Consider the following 20,918-nt stretch of genomic DNA (forward strand, 5'->3'; position numbering starts at 1 on the left):
ACTTATATCCATATCCATTAGATCTGTGGCAGAGAGTATTACCTTTAGTTCTTTCTTTTGTTGTGAATTCCTCCTTCTAGTCATTTTGCCCAGAGATGAATGGATGAACAAGAGGACAAATTAAAAAAATATCAACCATGCCCCAAGGGAAATACACACTAGACAAATCTGAAGAGGTCAGAAACCAAAAAAAAGGAAAATAAAAAGGGGGAAGGAGAGAATATAATCTCCCAGGTGGACAAAACAGGGTAATCCACTTGGTCCTGGGTGTATTTTGGTCTGTTTGTTAGAAGACACTAAACCCCAAAATTGTAAAGAAAGCAAAACTATATATATATATATATATATATATATATATATATATATATATATATATATATATATATATATACAAAAATAAAATTGAATACAGTGAAAGGAAGCCAAAAATGAAGAATATATCTATAAAATGTACATGTAAAAAAACCGAAAGTTAAAGACTTGAAAACAAAGAGATAATAAAATAAGAAACTAGTTGAAAAGGAAGAAAAGAAAAAAAGAAACAAAATTTTAAACTGAAAGATACACAAATCATGAGGAAAAAACCTCGAATTCTATATACTATGTTCCCCCTAGTCTTGGAGATTTGCAGTCCTGTGTGCTCTGTAAACTTGGTGTTCGCCTGTTGTTCCAGCTTGTCTTCTGGGGGAGGGGCCTGCTGCACTGATTCTCAGGTGTCTTTTTCTAGGCGGAGTTGCACCACCCCTTGCCAGGGGGCCAGGCTCAGTGTAAGCTGCTTCTGGTTGCTCTATGTGGCTTTTGTTCCCTGAAAGCTTTCTGCACCTCTTTAGAGGATGAAAATAAAAATAGCCAAGCCCTATCTCCAGCCCTAGAGTGGAAAGACTGTGGTCCTCTCTCTTCAGTAAACCCTCAGGGATAAACCATCTTCCCTTTTGTTTGTGTCAAACTCTGCAGACTCCTGCAGTGCATGCCCTAACCGATCCTCCCCTGGGTGGGGGGGGAGGCAGAGAGGGTCACCGAGTTTCTGCCCTTTTGCAGGACCCCCACATGGAGAGTGGTAGTCCACATATCCATCTTTCTATTTCATGTCATTCTCCTTTCATCTGAAGAATTTCCTTTAAGAAATCTTACAGCACAAATCTACTGATAGTGAATTCTTTCAGATTTTGTCTGAAGCATTCCTCATTTTGATTTCATTTTTTGAAGGTATATTCATTGGTATAGAATTCTGCTTTTCCCCCTTCAATACTTTAAATATGTTGTCCCATTTTCTTTTGGATTGTATAATTTTTTTAATCAAAATCTGTTATTCTAATATTTGTATCTCTGTTAGCAATGTTTCTTTTTTCTTTGGCCATCATGAAGATTTTCTGGTTTCTTTGATTTTCAACAGATTGACAGTGATGTGACTAAGTTTATGGTGTTTGTTCTTTATTTTACTTTAGGTTCCCTGAGCTGTTTTGATCTGTTTTGTTTTTTAATTGATTTTTTCCAAATCTTCTGCCATTGTCTCTTCAAATATGTCTTCTGCCTCATTCTGTTTCTTGTTTCTTCTTGGGCTTCCAATTATACAAATGTTAGATGATTTAATATTGTTCCACATCTTTTGGATGCTATGTTCTTTTTTTTCCACTCTCTTTTTCTTTGGGTTTTCTTTTGAATATTTTTTTATTGGCCTATCTGGAAGTTCATGAATTCTTTTTTTTTTTTTAAGATTTTTTTATTTCTTTATTTGACAGAGAAATAGACAGAAGAGCACAAGCAGAGGGAGTGGCAGAGGGAGAGGGAGAAGCAGGCTCTGCACTGAGCAGGGAACCCGATGCGGGACTTGATCCCAGGACCCTGAGATCATGACCTGAGCCGAAGGCAGACGCTTAACCATCTGAACCACCCAGGCGCCCAGTTCATGAATTCTTTTCTCTACTGTGTCTACTCTGAGTTTAAGATCAGCAAAGGAATTTTTAGATCTTGTATGGCCTGCTTTTTTATCCCTAGCATTTCCATTTGACTCCTATATATAGTTTCCATATATATGGTTGTAATTACTCATCTGTTTATACATATTTATATTCATATTTTTGAATATTGTCTATCAACTCCTAGATCCTTTAGCACATCAATCATAGTTACTTTGTAGTTGAGATTTTATAAATTACCTGGTGTTTTCTTGTTGTCAGAGTGTGAGCCATACTCTAGTGGATTCTACATCTGAAGTGGAGGCATCACTCTTCAATATTTTGTTTTGGGAACAAGAATGAGACCAACTTGAATTTTTCCTGAATTCTTAAAGAATTCTTCCTTTTCTTCTAAGGTTTCAAAGAAAAGCAATAGACTTTGAATAGACTTGGTTCTCCTTTGCTGGGTTTTCTGGACATCATGCCCATTCTCACTTTTCATATGGAAGACTTATAAATGGGAACAGTTTCCTGCTCTTCTTTTTTGATTAATGACATTATTGATTTTATTTACATGACCTGTTATTTTAGTTTTCATTTTTGTTTGTCTTTCATTTCTCTCCTTCCTTTTTTTATGGATTTCCTCTTTTTATATTTTTCCTTTGTTGTCTAGTGCAGTTTCTAGAGTTTCTCAAGGCTAAAGCAACAACAATGACAACAAATATTTGTTAAGAAGTTATTATGAACTAGAAACTACTAATTATTTTACATACTTTATATAATCTACACAGCATCCCTGTGAGATGAGTACTATTATTATCCTAATTTTATTGAAGTTTGTAATGTGGTTGTTCATGTTGTTCCTTGTTCATAATTGCTTGTTTGCTTTTAATGTGTTCATATACTTTTTAATCTTTTGAATCAGATTATCTCTAAAAAAATTCTTGTTTTATTTTTTTGAAGTAAATGTTTCAGAAAGTATCTTTAAGTGGTTCCTTAAGAGAAATATCTCATTTGAAGTGTGCCTTTTGTTTGTTGTATATTTTCTCTTTTCTTCACCAGGTTTTCTTTGACGACCTACTATTGTCTTTATTCCATCCACAGACGTGTTTTGTTTTTGGCCTCTTGGTGTTAAAATTAGTTTAGAACCAACATGTAAAATTAGGCCACTTGATAGAAAAATATGATTCTCCTACTTAAGGAATTTGAAGCTCTGACACCACTGGGCCCATATTCCCACCTTGTAACACCCCGCTGAAACGGAATAGTGAGTCACTGCTGCCCCATACTCACAGATCTCATCATGCCCTGTAAGATCTCTTACACCAGACCCACATACTGCATTTATTTCACCTGTCTGCTTGGGCGGACATTAGATTCTGTGATCTCTGTCTTATAGCCAGGTAGGAATCACGCTGATTTCTGCCAGAAAATTTTAAGGCTCCCTGAACAATGTTTCCAGAGGTACCACAGGTCTAAAATATAGGAAGAGAAGAAAGCAAAGTGAAGCGTGTTCCAGGAACATACTACTAGTTCAGATATAATTTCCCCTGGTCAAGTGTCCTGCAGATGGAGTTTAGGTGGTGATATCAGGAAGCTTCATCATAAGCAGTAGATGTGCTTGTAGAATACCTAGGACAATGCTCTTCTCTACTTCACGCTCTTTACTCCATTATCCCCACCCATGAACTGGTCAAATAAAACCTGCTGCTTGCAAGTCAGTGGGGGTCTGCAAGTACTGCCAGTCCACAAATGTGCGAGTCCAAGTGTCAGGTGGCCTCCCAGCCCCATAGCTGACCTCAACTCCAGCTCTCCTACTTCTGATTTAGATGATACCAGCAGAGGATGATCAAGATCTTTTCCTGCTTACTTCCCCCAGTACACTACACTCTCACTCTCTCTCTCTCAAGTGGAAAGTGGGAGCTGGGATCATATGTCGACCTCCAGACCTTTCTTCAGTGTAGTCCCCTCTATAAGATGAGGTCTGGCATAACTGCTTAGAGCCCATGGCTTATGCACAGGTACCTTCTCTGGTTTCTGGTGAGGATTTATGCTTTTCCCTTTTTGATTATTTTACTGGACATTTCATGGGAGGGGGAAGGCTAGTTCTCTGTGTTTTTAATGCCATTTTGACCAGGACCCCACACTTCTATACCCTTCTTTGCAACCCTGATTAACAAACAGCATGTGATGTACATGTAATTTTCTTTGGTTGATGGAAATGGGAACATGCAAGTTTTCTGTAAGTGGTGTAGGAGCTAAAAAGTTCACATCCAGTGCTGGCCAGCATGTATTTATTTCTTTAGAAATCACTGGGCCAGGTCCTATAGAGATAGGAAAGGAGAAGAAGTCGGTTCAAAGATGATGATACACTGTGGGTGATCAGAAAAGAGAAAGTTGGTCAGAGAAGGTGGTTGTTCAGCACAGCCTTCAAACATTTTGTCTTTGGCCTAAGAACTTCGTCATAAGAGTATGCAGTTAAGCATGTGAACCATTTTCATTAGAGTTAGGAATGAATGAGCATGGCAGGTGGATGAGGTGATGAGGAAATTAACCTACTAGTGGTGAATGAGAGAGGAGATTGGATCTCTGGGCAGTTATCAAAGTTACTGAAAATGTTGAATATAAGGCTAAAAATGCATGCTTTTGATTCAGTGGGCATGTTGTGCATCCTAAGAATAGTGGTTACATGAAGGGAACTTACAGAAAGTCATCCGCCTGAAGATGTTGAGTGCTGTAGGTAAGCTTATGGCCCCAGTGGAGATGGAAACAAAAGATTAAAACATCCCACCAGTTGAATTTGTCTCGTGCCTCATGCTTTTGGGCAGGTAGGCCTCCTTTGATAGAGAAAAAGAACCCATTGATAATAGAATCATGGTTGAATCTATGGAAGACAGAATATTCTTCCAACCTCAGAATGCTCTCTGTGAAGGAACAGCTTCATTGGACTTCTTAGATTAATTTCTAAAGGAGAAGTTTTATGCTCTGAAAAACCCATTTCATTTGACAAGTGCTGAAGGCTCATTATTACCAGTTCAAATATTATCCAAAGTAATGTACACTCTTGGGATTATCAAATGACTTTTTCCTGCAAAATTCTTGGAGGGTTTCAGAAACTGTTGAATAATCTGGCACTCAAAAAGTCAGAAGTTTTTGAGTTTTTACCTAGTTGTGATTCATTTGTTATCATCCCCTCATCTTCTTCTGACTTTTTCATATCAGACATTGCTAACTGATCACAGCATTGTTCTCATTGAGATCCATGGGGCCACAGGCTGTCCGGATGGTGCAAAGGATCAAAACTGGCCCAAGAGACTGAATTCATTTACGATCCTGGGCCGAGACTTTGTTTATTTCTCTTTCCCTTTCTGTTGATGGCATGCTATAAGCCTAAGTCACTGTTGGGTCGGAGGAAATAGATTCCATTTTGCAAGCACACTCCTAGCTGTGTGATGGAAATGAACACTCCAAAGGCTCTGGGGTTTACTTGGATGTGGAAACAGGCTTTTTACCAGGTGGAACTGGGGTACTTTGGAAAGGTTTATTTCATCGTAGAGAGGTATTGACTTCCCTTGCTCAGCATAGAACAAGTATCTCTTGTGATAAATACTGTGATCTGTTGTTACGGAATCTTAATGTTCTATCTCTACAGTATTTTGAAAAGACCTTTTGGTAAAAAATAGAGCAGTTTGCATTTCTCCCTTCTTATCTGTAAGTCTTGAGTTTACTGATGGTCACAGATTGACTCTCCACTTTAAAATGAAGCACTTATTAAAGGCTGTGAATTGAAAGAATGTGGTTAGCAAATTGGCAAGGGAGTCATTCAGAAAAAAAAGAAAAGTTCACCCATCTTCAGCCTAACACACTTACCCAAAGCTGTGATTCCACTTCTTGTTTAACGATGCTTTTGTTTATGCCTTTTATGCTTACTCTTTGCATTGCTGGAATTGATTTTTCTCCCCCTTTTATCTCTGCTACACCATGATGGATTGATGAGTCTTGTGAACAGTTTTAGCATGTCACCTGCCTTGCCAGAGCTATATTTCTTTATATGGGTCTTGGTGTATATTTATGCCCTTGATTTTTATTATCCTCATTTGATAGAAGGAGATTGAGGGAGCGTGAGTTAATTTTGCTTTCTGGAATATTAATTAGGGGAAAATTTGATTCCTTCTTTAATTTCATATTCTCTTTGAATCATCCAGCATGGTAGCAAGTAACATAGAAATGGACTCTTCATTGACTTAAATATTTGACAGTGATATACAGAAACAACCAGAATATTTGCTCCCTGGAGAAATGGCTCAGTAGTTAATTAGCTGGGTTTTCTATATGTCTGGATAAACCATGATTTCTGGTTTTTCTTATTATCCCTTACAAAGAGATTCTATTTTATTGATGGCAAGGGGACCCAGAGGTTGAGGCACATTATTATAATTTAATGTTTCCTAGCATCATTAACAACTGCTTGTGGGAGAGGTTTTGCCATATTTTTCTAGGTACCACAGGGTTGCAGCTAAAACAATGACATTTCCCCTGTGTTCAGGATTTAAAATATAATTGTAGATGTAAAACAAACTCAGAGTTCTAGAATAGTTTTAATTTTGAATGGACCTTAGATGTCCTCTAGTCCAGCCCCTTCATTTTATTATTTAATATGAGAAAGTGTGGGTCCAGTGAGAGATCAAGTTTCTCACTCAACATCACACATCCCAGATCCCAGATCTTGTATCTTTTTAGGCTTACTTCTGTGCCATCCTCTTCAGCACATTTGAAATGTAAATATATTTTCTAGCCCAAAGAACAATTCACAGGCATATAAGATACCTTGCAGGTCTATGGGACTTTAATTTTTGAAATAATTTCCCAAGCGTTTTCTCATTTGCCCTTTATTATAGCTCTATGTAATACATGAGGAAGATAATAGCATTTCTATATTCCAGCCATAAATGTGAAGCACAGAGTGCTTAAGTTATTTGCCTAGGGGCACATGGCTAATTCACATTGTTTTTTCAATTGTAAAATGGATTAGAAATACCTACCCTCATATGAATGTTGTCAGAAGTAAATGAAATTAAATTGATAATGTATATAAAGTACCTAGCTCAAGGGTTCTCATTAAATGGTGTGGTGGGCAGAATTCTAAAATTGCCTCAAGACTCCTGCCCCCTGGTGTGCCTATTCTCAATAATTTCCAGCCCCCGAGTGTAGGCGGGACCTGTGAGTATGATGGGATGTGATTAGGTTACATTATCTGGCAAAGTTGGAGGGATTTTGCCGACATAATTAAGGCCCCCTAATCAGTTGACTCATTCAAAATGGAGGTAGTCTGGGATGAGTCTGATCGAATCAGACACGTCCCTTAAAAGAGGATCTAGAGGTCAGAGCCAGAAGACGCCAGGAGAGCCTCCCTTGTTGGCTTTGAAGAAATGAGCAGCCATGTTGTGAACTGCTTCCGGAGAAGGCCACATGTCAAGGACCTGAGAGTGGCCTCTCCAAGCTAAAGTGGAGCTCAGCAGATAGCCAACAAGAGAACGAAGACATTAGTTGTATAGCTGCAAGGAACTGAATTCTGCCAGCCACTAGTGAGCTTGGAAGAAGACCCCAAGTTTCAGGTAAGATTGCAGCCTGGCCAACCCTGTGATTTCAGCTTGGGGAGACCCTGAACAGAAGATCCAGCCGTGCTGTGTGCAGACTCCTGACCCCTGGACACCAGGAGATCGTACGTTTGTGTTGTTGAAGCCACTAAGTTTGTGGTCATTTGTTACACCTCAGTAGGAAACTAATACAAATGTTATTATTAGCGTAACCAGTTGATGGTTATGAAGATGATGATGAACATAATGACCATAATGTTAATAGTAAGAAGTTTGAAAGTGGAATCCAGGTTTTAATTTGCTTTTATTGTACTGGACTTCAGATTATGTTTTTTGGTTAGAATCATGTCACTTCTAGCTGCAGGTGAGTGAGAATTACCAGTCTTTTAGCTGTCTGAACAACTGGTAAGGAGGTTATTGCTTGTGGGGAAGAAGGGAGAAATAAATGTGTATCAGGGGGGCAGCTAGTGCTTTCTGTCACACTCTTCTTCCTAGGAAGTTAAACAGGTATGAATGGTCTAAACCCAATTAATGCTGGATTCTCAGGACCTTCAAACTTGGGTTGGTTGACCTTGACAGTGGCAATTGACCCTGATGTGGGGAAAACAGGAAGAAGAATAATGATAGCTCAGTTGTTCAAAATGGAATTGTAGTTGTTGAGTGAAGATCTGGACTCAGGTTTTGGTAGTAGGCACAGAGTATGAAGTGGTCAAATCCAGGAAATATAGTGAAATCAATATTGGTAGGATTCAGTGACTGTCCAATTTGAAATGATAGAGAGAGGGCCAGGCATGGGCACGTGGTACAGAAAATGCGAAGCACGGAGCATGAGCCTTGGCCATCCCAGTAGACATGGAAGTCTATACTTGTCCCAGCCATGCCAGCAGAAGTATATTTTTCTCTCTTCCAAAGGCCTGTGGACAATACTGTCCTTTGTTTTTCACTCAGTGTTCCTTGCTTCTGTATGTAATCAGTTCTTTGTGGAAAATACAGATACTCACCATAACAGCTAGTAAGATACAAGGTTCTGTTTCCTCCTGTTTAAAAGGAGCAGCACTTACCTTTAAGGTGTGCTAAGAACTAAATGGGATAATACATGTGAAGTGCCCAATTGCTGTTGGTGTGTGCATTCCAGCATTCCCAGCTTGACCATGAGCTCCTCAAAATCACAGACTGTGGTTTACACAGGCTTCTTTTTATATCCTATGCAAAGTCACTATCTGTTACATAAAAGGAATTCTGTAAACGTTTGGAATGAATAAATATGGGTAACAGAGAAGAAAGCTATGAGGAGAGTAAATGTTGATATTTTTCAAAAAGTATACATATTTGTGTGTGTGTGCACGTGCGTGTGTGTATTTATCTATATTCATCTATGTTGATATGGACAGGTTTGGATGAATGGCACCTATCCATCTATCTTGCTAGCTCATGATCTCATTTTTCCCTAGTGCCTATTCCTAAAACTATTTTCTTGAATCATAAACATATGACATTTTTCACCAAAATGAAACAGAATGCAAAATAAGAAAACTCAACTTTTAGTAAATCGTGAAGTCTGATTTGTCACATTTGTTCATAGGATTGTTCATTTGTTTACTGAACCCACAGTGATTACTGACTGTGAATTAGACTCAGTGGGAGGCTCTGGGGGGAAAGGGGGCACAGAGTGTTGGAGATCTGAGAGGGACATCAACAAGGGTTGCTGTGAGGTGACCTGTGGGTGCGGGGGGAGCCCAGATGTGCCCTATGCGAGCTCACAAGTGCCAGTCACATGGTCATCTGTGAGCCGTACATGGAGGATGAGCAGGGCACACAGTATAAGGACTAGGAGACATATCTGATCTTACTGAATTTCTGGAACATTAGGTGCACAGAGTTCCTTCTACTTCAAGATGAGATTCTTGTCAAAAAGAGATGGAGAAACAGGACTTGTATCAAAGTCAAAGCAATATGATCTAATTCTTATTTTAGGATGTATGAAAGCCTGAATCTTGGAACTGCCCCCATGTTTAATGGGCTAAGAAAATCCATTCATTTTTTTTTTCCTTAAAAAAGAAAGTGTGTGAACCTTATATATAAAGGGCTTAGCAGAGTGAATTTGGTCTGTTTGCATTCATATAAAAACCAAACCCTCAATCTTCTCTGTAAATTCCATCATAGAGATGTCTGACATTCCCGAGAAAAAAAAATGTTGAAACTAAGACTCTCTTCAGAGAGAAGCTGAACTTCCCTATGCATTTCATCAAAACAATTCCCAAATGCATGCGAAATCTACCACAGAACTGTAGGACTATTAGACAGTTTTATTTCTACCTCATAAAAATATTTCAAAACCTGTGGGAGTTTTATGAGCCAGCACTCATCAATCCGTATCATTCCCAATTCAGGGGCCCTTGAGACACATCTCCAGGCAATTAGGGATGTTAATTTTGAAGCAAACTGTCACATGGTATATACTTCATTATCAGTGAGTGATAGATTGTTTAAAACCTTATCTCCCTCCAAAATCATATATATATGTATGTATATATATATGTTTTATATATATACTTATATTACATAAAGATATATATATATGTTATATATATAAAGATTTATATTACAGAAAGATATATATAGGGTATAACATAAGGTATAATACATATAGGGTATAATATATATTTTACATATAAAACTTACATATATATAAAGATATATCTTTATTATATTCACAGATAATATCTTTATGTAATATAATAATATAATATTTGTATTACATAATACATAATATCTTTATGTAATATAAATCTTTATATATATATATATAGGGTGTCCATGGACATATGTGTGTTCGTGTCTGTGAATATAATGAATAAATAACATATATAAAATTTAAGACTAATACATATATGTTTAAAATAGAGAAGTTTACTGACAAAAATCCATTAGCAATGTGAGTCAGTACTTTACCTCTTCCGTCCTGCTTCTCTTTGTGGAAATGAAACTGAACTAACCTTACAGATAAAATGCACAGTGCATTCGATCATTTCCTTTCAAAAGCCCTCTTCAGGTCAGTTGTTCTCTTCTTCCTCAAATGTCAATATTCCCCACTCTATCCCCCAAACAAAGATTAAAATAAAAACATCCACAAGTGCATTTCTTTTCTTACTGTATCTCTGACTTGACAAGCTCAGCCCTCTAGAAATGTGGCTGGGATTGCTCCCGATGCCAGGGAAAGCTGTTATTCATCTTGCTGTTGGTCTTCCGCAGGGCAGGGCAGTCCTGCCTGTGAGACTGGAAGGGAGAGAAGCAGGGGGTGGCAATTAGCAAGGGGATAGCCTGGACAGCAATCAGAAGATTGAGGAGAAAGGAATAAAAAAATGGGACAAAGGCAGTTTATCTTGTTGCCTCCCATCTTAATTCTATACAATAATTCTGGGTAATTTTTTCTTATACTCACTTTGTTTATTAGTTTTGTGTGTGTGTGTTGGGGGGTAGATTGTGGAGCTGTTAGGCAGTAATCTGTTCTATGCAAGAAAAGCATAAAGAAAGCTTTCAGTAAGCTTCTCTTCCTTCCTTCCTTCCCTTCCAGTCATTCTTCAGTCTTTGCTCTCCAAAGAAAAGATCTGTGCTTTAAAGTAAGGTGTGAAAAGGAAATGCTAATGTCTCCCTAATTGTAACTTTATGTATTCATCAGTTTCAGGAAGTCCTTCCTTATATCACATTCAAGTTCCACTGCTCATGCAGGAGCATATGTCCTCTTGTTTGATCTTCAGTCAATGGCACCCAGCTGCCTCTCTTCCCAGCACGGAGAATTATGGGATGATGAACTGTAAAGGTCCTTTCCCTCCCATGTATTTCCTCCAAGCTTAACTGTTTCCCATTCTTCTATCTGTCCCTATAATCTTCACCTGTGCTTTAGGAGCTGTACCTTTAGAACGACACCCAGCTGTACCGACCCTGTGGCATACCCAGGCCCCTAGAAACATCACAGCCCTCTGTGATTTGGAGCACAATCCCCAGATTCATTCCTTGTCACCTTTTGCATCCCGGCTCCTTTCTTGGTCCTCCATGAGGCTGCCCCGGAGCTCCCCCCAGATCACTTCTGGGCCCTTGCTCTGCTGTGTGTTAGAATAAGCCCTCAAACAGGCAGTTCCCTCAGGAGATGTCCAACACTGTTGAATGGGGGATGAATACACGAATAACACAGCCTGTAAAGCCAGGAACTTTTAATTTAGTGATCATACAAAAAGCACTAACCTTTTTTTATGGAAGATGGTGAGATATGCACATATTTTGCACAATGAGCTGTATAAACATTTAAGGCACTGAACTAGGGTCTTCATCCTCATCTTGCCACCTTGGATAAGTCTTTTCCCTTCTTCCTGTCTTCTTACTTGATCAATAATTGGAAGGGTTGAGTCTTGCTCAGGTATGAGATCTCTTCTAAACCTAAAATAATCTTTTCTGGAAGATGGCATGGTTTTGCAAATTTTGACACCCTGCACATGAAAGAATAACTCATTTTAATATCCAAGTAGCCAAATAGCTATATATATCTAGCGAGAGTGAGAGAGATAAGAGTGAGAGAGGAATACATAACTACATATCTATATTTATATCTGTATCTGTTGAAAATACGAACAAGGTTAAGAACTTGGAGTTGAGGCTCTTCCTAGTAGAGAGCCGAGGAAGATCCAGGCAGTCCGCCTTTCTACAATCTGTCAAAGTTCAGGTAAGCCCGGGTTTTAAGACTCAGTTGTGTGAAGAGCTGAAGTTGGGCTGGAAAACTTGCAAAGCCATGCCTGCAATATGGACACCTTGCCATCCTTCATCCAACCCTTGCTCTGGGAAGGATATGGATGCCGTTTTGGCATCCTGTCCTGCCCCCATGGCCATACTGCTGTCTGTTCAGTTTGGACAGGTTAGCCTGAAGCCATTAGTTATGCTTGAAAGAGATCACATGGATGGAGGAGTGAATACAGACATCTACCACCAGAAGATTAAAGTAATAGATGAGAGTTACCTGTCCGTTCAGACAGTGTGGCCTGGGATACTCATGCCACGTCTTGGCAAGGTCCCATTCTCATCTTGTGGAAGGGTTTCTCTTTCCCTATTTTCTGTCTGGACTCTAGAAACAGAAGGACAAAAGGAATCTACAAAAATCATTGTTCTTTTTGCCTCATGGAGAAGGACTGAAGGTCCGTTTTAATTTTTTTCAGGAAATGTGATTTTACTGCAATTCTTAGTCCTCTTATGTATCTGCCATGGTCTGAATGTTTGTGTTCCTCCAAAATTCATATGTCGAAATCCTGGCGTTCAAGGTGATGGTATTGGGGGGGGGGTATAGGAGGTGCTTAGGTCATGAGCCCTCATGAAAGGGACTGATGCTTTTCTCAGAGAAACCTAAGAAGCCCCCTCACCCCTTCCACTGTGTAAGGACACAGCAAGAAGGAACCCGCTCTAAAGGGAAAGTCTGTTTTAGTCAGACACCACATATGCTGGTGTCTCGATCTTGGACGTCCCAGCCTCCAGAACCGTGAGCAATACCTTTCTGCTCTTTATGAGTCTGATATTTTGTTATAGCAGCCCAATTGGACTGAGACAGTAACTTAGTAAAGATTATAGTAATAGCAGACATTTATTGAGCATTTTATACTGGCAACTCTAAGTACTTCACATATAGTATTTCATATGATATTTACAACAACCCTAGGGGGTGTGCACTATGAAATTATCTTAGATAAGGAAACCGAGGCTTTGTGGCTTGCCAGTGTCTTAGTGCAAATAATGGGCAGAGTTAGGATGGAAGAGTCCTACGCCAGAGCCCATGCTTTCCACTACCATTGCCCACTCTACAAGATGGACCTCCTGTGTACTTGTAGATACTTAAAAAGATCCGTGCTGCTCCCCTTCTTAGGTGTGCATTATATAGTAAGGAAGTAACAGTTGTATTGGTTCCATCCATATTTATTAAATGTCTTTCAGGGCCGGGGGCTCACATGAGGTGTTGAGAACACACTGGGGTAAGGCAGATGAGTCCCTGCTGTCAATGGCTGGGCCCAGTGGAGGGATCAGATGTCAATCCAGTAGTTACTTACACAGATACGTAATCACAGACTGAGACAAATGCTGGGAAGTAGAAGATCACTCACCTCCTACTCCACTGTTTCTGACTTGATATTGGCTTTTCCACCAATGGCTATTTTAGAAGGTAAGGAGGGAGTGTCCCTCAGTGCTGACCTTTCCTGTTTGCCTTGGAGAGATTTAGTTAAGTCTAGAATAAATGAGACAAGATTAGGTAAGGGATATTCGGTGGGTAAAGGGGGTAAATGTGATTGTTTAAATAGATTTCGTCCGGATTTAATTTACTGTCTGTGAGGACCATCCATCATGGTATGGCTTCTTTTCTAGTTAGTAAGAAACTGACTCTGGCACGCTACTTTGCAATGGGCAAGGCTGTTTCAGATCTCATTAGGTCATTACAGCAATACTTTAAGAACGGTGCCATTGTTATTTCACAAAAGAGGAAGCTGAGGCCTGGGGAAGGGAAGGACCTTCCACAGAATCATTTCTTCCAGGAAGTGAGGAGCCTAGAATCACCTCCTGCCGGTGCTTGCTCCCTTGACTTTTTCTCCGTTCCATGCAGTGACGGTTATTTCCATGGTCATGGTTACTAAATCCATTGCAGAGTGATTCTGCCCCCCCAGCATTTGCATATTAATGGACTGCATGTGGAAGGAAGGCCTCTACCTTCACAAAATTGTAAATTAAATACACAGCATAGGCAAATGCAGAGGACTTAATGGAAGGAAGTAGAATCTTGCAGGTTTTTCCCTTTTGGAAAACTTTTCGTGTTTGTTTTTGTGACAGCCCAATATGAAGCCCTAGGCGGGTGGCCAGAGCAGGGAGCGGAGGAGTAGACGGGAGGATGGAGCAGGGCAGCTCTGTCTGCACACAGGTGCCCAAAGAGCTGAGAGCTTGGCCTGTCTAGAAGGCCCTAGAGGGGAAGGACCACACGCTCCTGCATTTCTTCTGTGCAATTAAAAGCCACTCCCTTGACTCACTTGAGCCTCTGCTTCCTGCTCCATGAGTGCCGAGCGCCTCCCGCTGCACCATCATGTGGCCACACCATCACGTGGCTCGTCATACCTTACTGCAGTCTTCTTCCTCCCATGTCCCTGTGTCCACCCTCCTCACAAGCGTGCACCTTGGCGCCTGGCACACAGCAGGGGGCCAATACATGCTTCATGAATGGACTCTTAGAAAAGAAGAAAGTTCTCAAACTTCAGAATAACTTTTCTGGTATTGGGGCCGCAGTTTGAAGGAAAAATGAGTTCGAAGGTCACAGAATCACCTTTCCTCTGAGAGTCTAATTATGTCAGTGGCACTTCACTGCCTGGTCCACATTTGATCTAAGCTACTTAATTTCTCCACCCTTTTTTCTTGCTGAAAATTATTTTCCACACAGGTCACAGAAAAGGGACCGATGTAGTGATGAAAACACACCTCGCAGTCACTCACTCATGGACACATTGATGTCCTGACATTTGCGCCAAGTACAGGGGAAAGAGAGAGGCAAGGCTGCCCTCCTCGGGAGACTGTTCTAAGCACAACTGTCACCAGCGACTCTCAGATGAGGGACCAAGTCCTACCCATGCCTACAACTAACAGAAGTGAGATATCTTAAGTGTTGAAGTAGAAGTGTTTAAAGATGTTTTTGATGCATCTTTGACACATTTTGGTGCTGTGTCCCAATCTGCCTGGGAAGAGGGGATGCAGCACCAGGCAGGTGGGACTTCTTATACTGGGTACTGAAGCATGGGTAGGAGTTCACCAGGTAGAGGAGAGAGGAATAGGGCCAGAGCACAAGAGCCCTTTGTGCAGACGGAGCCCTGTGTGTGAAGGCAGGAGGGAGGAAGCAACATTATCTTTATGGATTTGCTGCTGTGCAGACTCTAAATATGAGGAATGAGGCTGAAAAGTTGGGCTATGGTCAGATCCTAATTGGCTTATGTAGCTTCCTGTGGAGTAGGTTCATTTGGTAGGCAATGAGGAATCATTGAAAAATACTGAGTGAAGGGCATTAATGCGATTGAAGTGCTTTTTAGGTGAAGAGGACTGTTCTTTTGCCAAGTGGAAGACACATTGGGGGGGCTGCGGAGTGGGGGAGTGACATGGAGACTGGTGTTCAGTCCTCCCGCTAAGAAGCTATTAGCAGTAGAACTGGAAAGAGAGAGGCTGTGGAGGCCTTACCCGGTGGGATGCAGTGGAAGAAGTGAGGACTGGACAGGGGTTGAAGGATGTAACGGTGACACGTGAGGATCAGCTGACTGGGGACAATGAAAAGGAAGCATCTCAGGAGAGCCAGCTTTCTGGCTCAGAGTGCTGGGCGTCAGTCACCTAGTAGGGGCTGCATTGGACCCTCCTGTGTCAAAAACTGGGGTACAGAAGAGTACCTTGCAGCCACTCTTGAATTGTATTGTGTTTCTTTTCTAAAGAAGAGGAAGATAACCTAATGCTCAGAGATGTTGAGTAACTTAGCCAAGGCCACACAGTTCATCTGTGGCAGCACCGGGGTTCAAATCCAGGTCGGCCCAGCTCGAAGCCCACCCTGTGAAGAAGTGCTGCCCCCACGGGGAGGTGCCCCCTGTGAAGGAAGCTCAGGGGTCACTTGCAAGGCCGGGCTGGCACGATGGAGGGATAGAGATAGTGGGCTGGTTTGCCAGGGTAACTGGGTGAAGGGGGCCTTTTTTATTTTTTAAAGATGTCAGCAAAAGCATTTTTATTGGCTGAGCAGAAGGAACCAGTGCAAAGAGAGGGTTCCATTTCCTCCAATGAGGGGAGGTCTGTGGAGTAAGAGGACTTTGTGGGTGCGAGCGTAGGGCCGGCCTGAGGACACGGGAGGCTGGGGCTTTGCAGAAGGAAACTCCAAAGGGAGCAGAGAGGAACGGAGGGCAGGAATTCCGGAGAATTGGTGGGGCAGGCATCTGCAGGGAATCAGGGAAGTCTTGAAAGCTGCCGTGGTGCCTTCAGGATGCTGGGAAAGTTAGAGCAGCGCGCTAGGAATTGGTGTGAGAGGCGGAGGCCACTTGCACAGGGGATGTGTATGGGACCGGCCAGTGTCACCTCCCGCCTGTCGGGCTGTGAGCTCAACGGCCTGCTCCACGGCTGTTCTCTTCATTTCCCTTCCACGTGCTGCTCTCCCAGGCTGCTAGACCCTCACCCTGGGGGAAAGAAAGAAATGCATTTTAATTTCTAGGAAAGTGAGGCCCATGAAAACAAAACCGCTCCCTCTACCAAGTGCAACACTTGCTTTTCCAGCGTATCTTAGCAGTCACAAATAGAAAACCAACACGGGTGGCTCATCCATTTGTAGATTTCATTTTAAGCCTAGTGAACAACTCCTGCGTCTCTGATGAAACACTTGGTGAGTTAGAGGATCAAAACCTCGAGAGAAAAGCATCGAAGTCCTGTGCTAGGTTCAGCTTTCGGAGGGCGCCAGTAGATTCTGTCAATGGTCATGGAAAGTCTGAATATGTTGCAGGTTTCCAAGTGTAGGAAACCATGTTTGTGTTGGAGGGTGTGCCAGGTATGAGTCGACGATTGTGGGGTCCCGGGCCCCCCCGCACTGCTCACAGTGGGGACACGTATTGTCTGTGCTCTTTTCTCTTCCACCCCAAGTACAGTGTATTGATCTCTGGCGTCTGTCCTGCTATCATGTTAAGCCTGAACTGTCAGGCTCTTTTCATTTTGAACCGTCTTTCTCTTTCTTCAGGGGTCTGTCTAATTTGTACTGAGTTTCATTCAGTCCCCTAGTTGATCTTTAATGCCATGTTTAGATGGCATTTTAAACCATTGATTCAGTAAACACTAGGAAACGCAATTCTTATCATTACCATTACAATGAATTCAGAGGAGGCAACACATGTTTAATGTTACATCTTATAAAAACTTAAATTTTGGAAAAGATGAAGTAAAAATATTCTCAGAAAAGATTAAGTAAATAGACTCATAAATATGTACAATTAGTTTGTAATGTCCCTACCCCTATCCTATCCCATGTCAAAGTCAATGTTTGTAAGGCAAGGGAGACCAAAGCAAAAATGAACTATTGGGACTTCATTGAGATATAAAACTTTTGCACAGCAAAGGAAACAGTCGACAAAACCAAAAGACAACCGACAGAATGGGAGAAGATATTTGCAAATGTCTTATCAGATAAAGGGCTAGTATCGAAGATCTATAAAGAACTTATCAAACTCAACACCTGAAAAAACAAATAATCCAGTCAAGAAATGGTCAGAAGACACGAACAGACATTTCTCCAAAGAAGACATACAAATGGCCAACAGACACATGAAAAAATGCCAACATCACTCGGCATCAGGGAAATACAAATCAAAACTACAGTGAGATACCACCTCACACCAGTCAGAATGGCTAAAATGAACAAGTCAGGAAACAACAAATGTTGGCAAGGATGCAGAGAAAGGGGAACCCTCTTACACTGTTGGTGGGAATGCAAGCTGGTGCAGCCACTCTGGAAAACAGTATGGAGGTTCCTCAAAAAGTTGAAAATAGAGCTACCCTATGACCCAGCAATTGCACTACTGGGTATTTACCCCAAAGATACAAATGTAGGGATCCGAAGGGGCACCTGCACCCCAGTGTTTATAGCAGCAATGTCCACAATAGCCAAAGTGTAGAAAGAGCCAAGATGTCTATCAAAAGATGAAAGGATAAAGATGTGGCATATGTATATACAATGGAAAATTACTCAGCCATCAGAAAGGATGAAATCTTACCATTTGCAATGACGTGGATGCAACTTGAAATAAGTCAATCAGAGAAAGATAAATATCATATGGTTTCACTCATATGTGGAATATAAGAAACAAAACAGAGGAGCATAGGGGAAGGGAGGGAAAAAGAAAATAAGACAAAATCAGAGAGGGAGACAAACCATAAGAGACTTAACTATAGGGAACAGACTGAGGGTTGCTGGAGGGGAGGTGGCTGGGGGGATGGGGTAACTGAGTGATGGGCATTAGGAAGGGCACATGATGTAATGAGCACTGGGTGTTATACACAGCTGATGAATAACAACTCTACATCTGAAACTAATGATACACTATATGTTAATTAATTGAATTTAAATAAAATAAGATTAGAAAAATTTTTTAAAAATCATTGTGCATAAATAGGCAAAGTTTCTGTGTCCCTTAGGTGTTGGTATGTCCACTGGCAGGAGTAATCACAGGACACCATATCCATCTGGCTGGACCTCGGGGCCGCACACCCAAGTGTTTCGTAGGTAGTGATCCTGACGTTTTGCACTGCCCCGTGGAATGACTTGGTATCTGATGTCTTTTCCTTAGGAACCGTGGAGCACACAGCACATCCCGGCGCTGTTTTCAGCCTTCTGTGGCCTCTTGGTTGCTCTTTCCTACCATCTGAGCAGGCAGAGTAGTGACCCCTCTGTGCTCCTGTGAGTAAGGGGCACACACAGCTGTGCCTGGTTCCCGCCGCCCCGCCTTGTCACAGAGGGGAGAGGGCCGAGCGGTGCTCGGAGGGGTTGAACTTTTGGCTGCTCACCTAGCCAACCACTGGAGGAGGGTGGGAGAAAGGCAGGACGGACCAAACACTAAGAAAATCAAGGGTCGACTTTCAGCACGCATTTCACCTTTGCTCTCCTGCTTTGGGAGTAAAATGCACAATGTTGGGAACAGAGGGCTTTTAGCTCCCAAGTGCTGCTTTTGACTTTCCCTTGGGTGAACTGTGTGGGCAGCTCCCACCTCAACCAGGCTCCTTTCGGGGTCCATTAAGCAGCATCACTAGGCGGTTCCTCTGAGGACACACTAGACTGGCATCTCTGAAAGGTTTGTCTTTTGTTCTGTTGCTTTGTGTTCCCAACACAGCGGGGCCCTCTGGGTTCAAAGTGAAGTTTGCGCCTACATTTAAAATGTATTTAGGGCGCCTGGGTGGCTCAGTCGGTTAAGCGACTGCCTTCGGCTCAGGTCATGATCCTGGAGTCCCTGGATCGAGTTCCGCATCGGGCTCCCTGCTCGGCAGGGAGCCTGCTTCTCCCTCTGACCCTCCCCCCTCTCATGTGCTCTCTCTCTCTCATTCTCTCTGTCTCAAATAAATAAATAAATAAATAAATAAATAAAATGTATTTAATAATCATCTTCAGTCACTTGAAATATACTTTCTATCTTCCCTTTAATCTTGTCTTTTAAATCTTAGAGAAATATGCACTTTGGAAGTGGAAATGCTTGGAAATGTTGCCAGAGTGTCCGATATCAACCAACTGATCGTGATCAGATAATCAATCACCTCGTGTGATTTTTCCAAACTTACGGAAGATTTGGACTTAGGATAGCCATAGCTCTTTGGGGGCCAGAGAAACCATCATTTTAGGCTGCTGGCGTGCAGCAAAATGAAAGGCACAGGAAATGGACAAAAATTAAATATGGTTTGCATAGCTTTTCCTGTCAAATATTTTGCTGGAGTTTTGAATTTTCTTGCCATTTCTTTGTGAGGATGAAGCCCTGGCGGGCTGACCAAAACAGAGAGTCTCTGTGAGCTTAGCTGTTGGCAGTTGGGGTGCCCATACCCCGTACTTGACTCCTTTAACGAAGAGGGAATCTGAAAATCAAAACAGAATATTTGTGATGACTTGACTCTGTACCTCTTTTCCTTTATTATGAATTCATTAAAGGAGAGAGCCCTTGCTCTTGCCATTTGGGAGTGTGAGGTATCAGGTGAGGCAGTTTACCTCAAACACTGTAATATGCACATATTTTAAAAAGTAAAAGCTGTGCATTTGTTCCTTTTCAGGTCCTTTATTCATTGTAGATTGCTTCCTAAATGTTTACATCAAAACCTGGAAGAATTGGCCGCAGACCCTCTCCCCAAGAAGATGAAAGACTCAGTGGTGAGATATTTGTGTTGTATAACGTATGTAAGGGTTTTGTTTAACATGGCATGGAACCTGTGGGCAAAGCTCAGGTCCTCAGTGGGGCTCCGGCTAGCCAGGAATGAGAGTCACTAGTGCATCTACAGCCGACATGTGGACTGTTGAGCAGCCTGGCGGGTGTGGACCCTTCTAGAGCCTCTGGAAGGCAGATTGCTCTGCCCGCCACAGGCACTCCCTTGGTCCTCAGTTGATGGCAGTTGCTAGGATATTCCAATGAAACAAGTTCAGTCAATTCCGCCCCCTTCTGGCACCAAGCCGCAGACCCACTGTGCACAAGTCAAAGCTTCTCAAATAGGGGCGCCTGGGTGGCTCAGTCGTTAAGTGTCTGCCTTTGGCTCAGGTCATGATCCCGGGGTTCTGGGATCGAGCCCCACATCGGGCTCCCTGCTCGGCGGGGAGCCTGCTTCTCCCTCTTCCACTCCCCCTGCTTGTGTTCCCTCTCTCTCTGTGTCTCTCTCTGTC

At 41.9% G+C, this 20,918-nt stretch overlaps 1 protein-coding gene across 4 annotated transcripts in view; it reads left to right on the forward strand.

Moving 5' to 3' along the window:
* The window catches only part of PCNX2 (pecanex 2), a 306,833-nt gene that overhangs the window by 119,489 nt on the left and 166,426 nt on the right, over positions 1-20,918 (forward strand). For all 4 annotated transcript variants that reach the window (XM_064594619.1, XM_064594618.1, XM_045877819.3 and 1 more), the window contains 2 exons: positions 18,856-18,965; positions 20,318-20,414. In XM_064594619.1, the coding sequence (XP_064450689.1) occupies positions 18,856-18,965; positions 20,318-20,414 (207 nt within the window). The remainder of the gene's footprint in view (positions 1-18,855; positions 18,966-20,317; positions 20,415-20,918) is intronic.

The sequence above is a fragment of the Mirounga angustirostris genome, unplaced genomic scaffold (assembly GCF_029215605.1).
Source record: "Mirounga angustirostris isolate CCGP_5_RB_7025 unplaced genomic scaffold, mMirAng1.0.hap1 SCAF_6, whole genome shotgun sequence".
Classification (NCBI taxonomy): Eukaryota; Metazoa; Chordata; class Mammalia; order Carnivora; family Phocidae; genus Mirounga; species Mirounga angustirostris.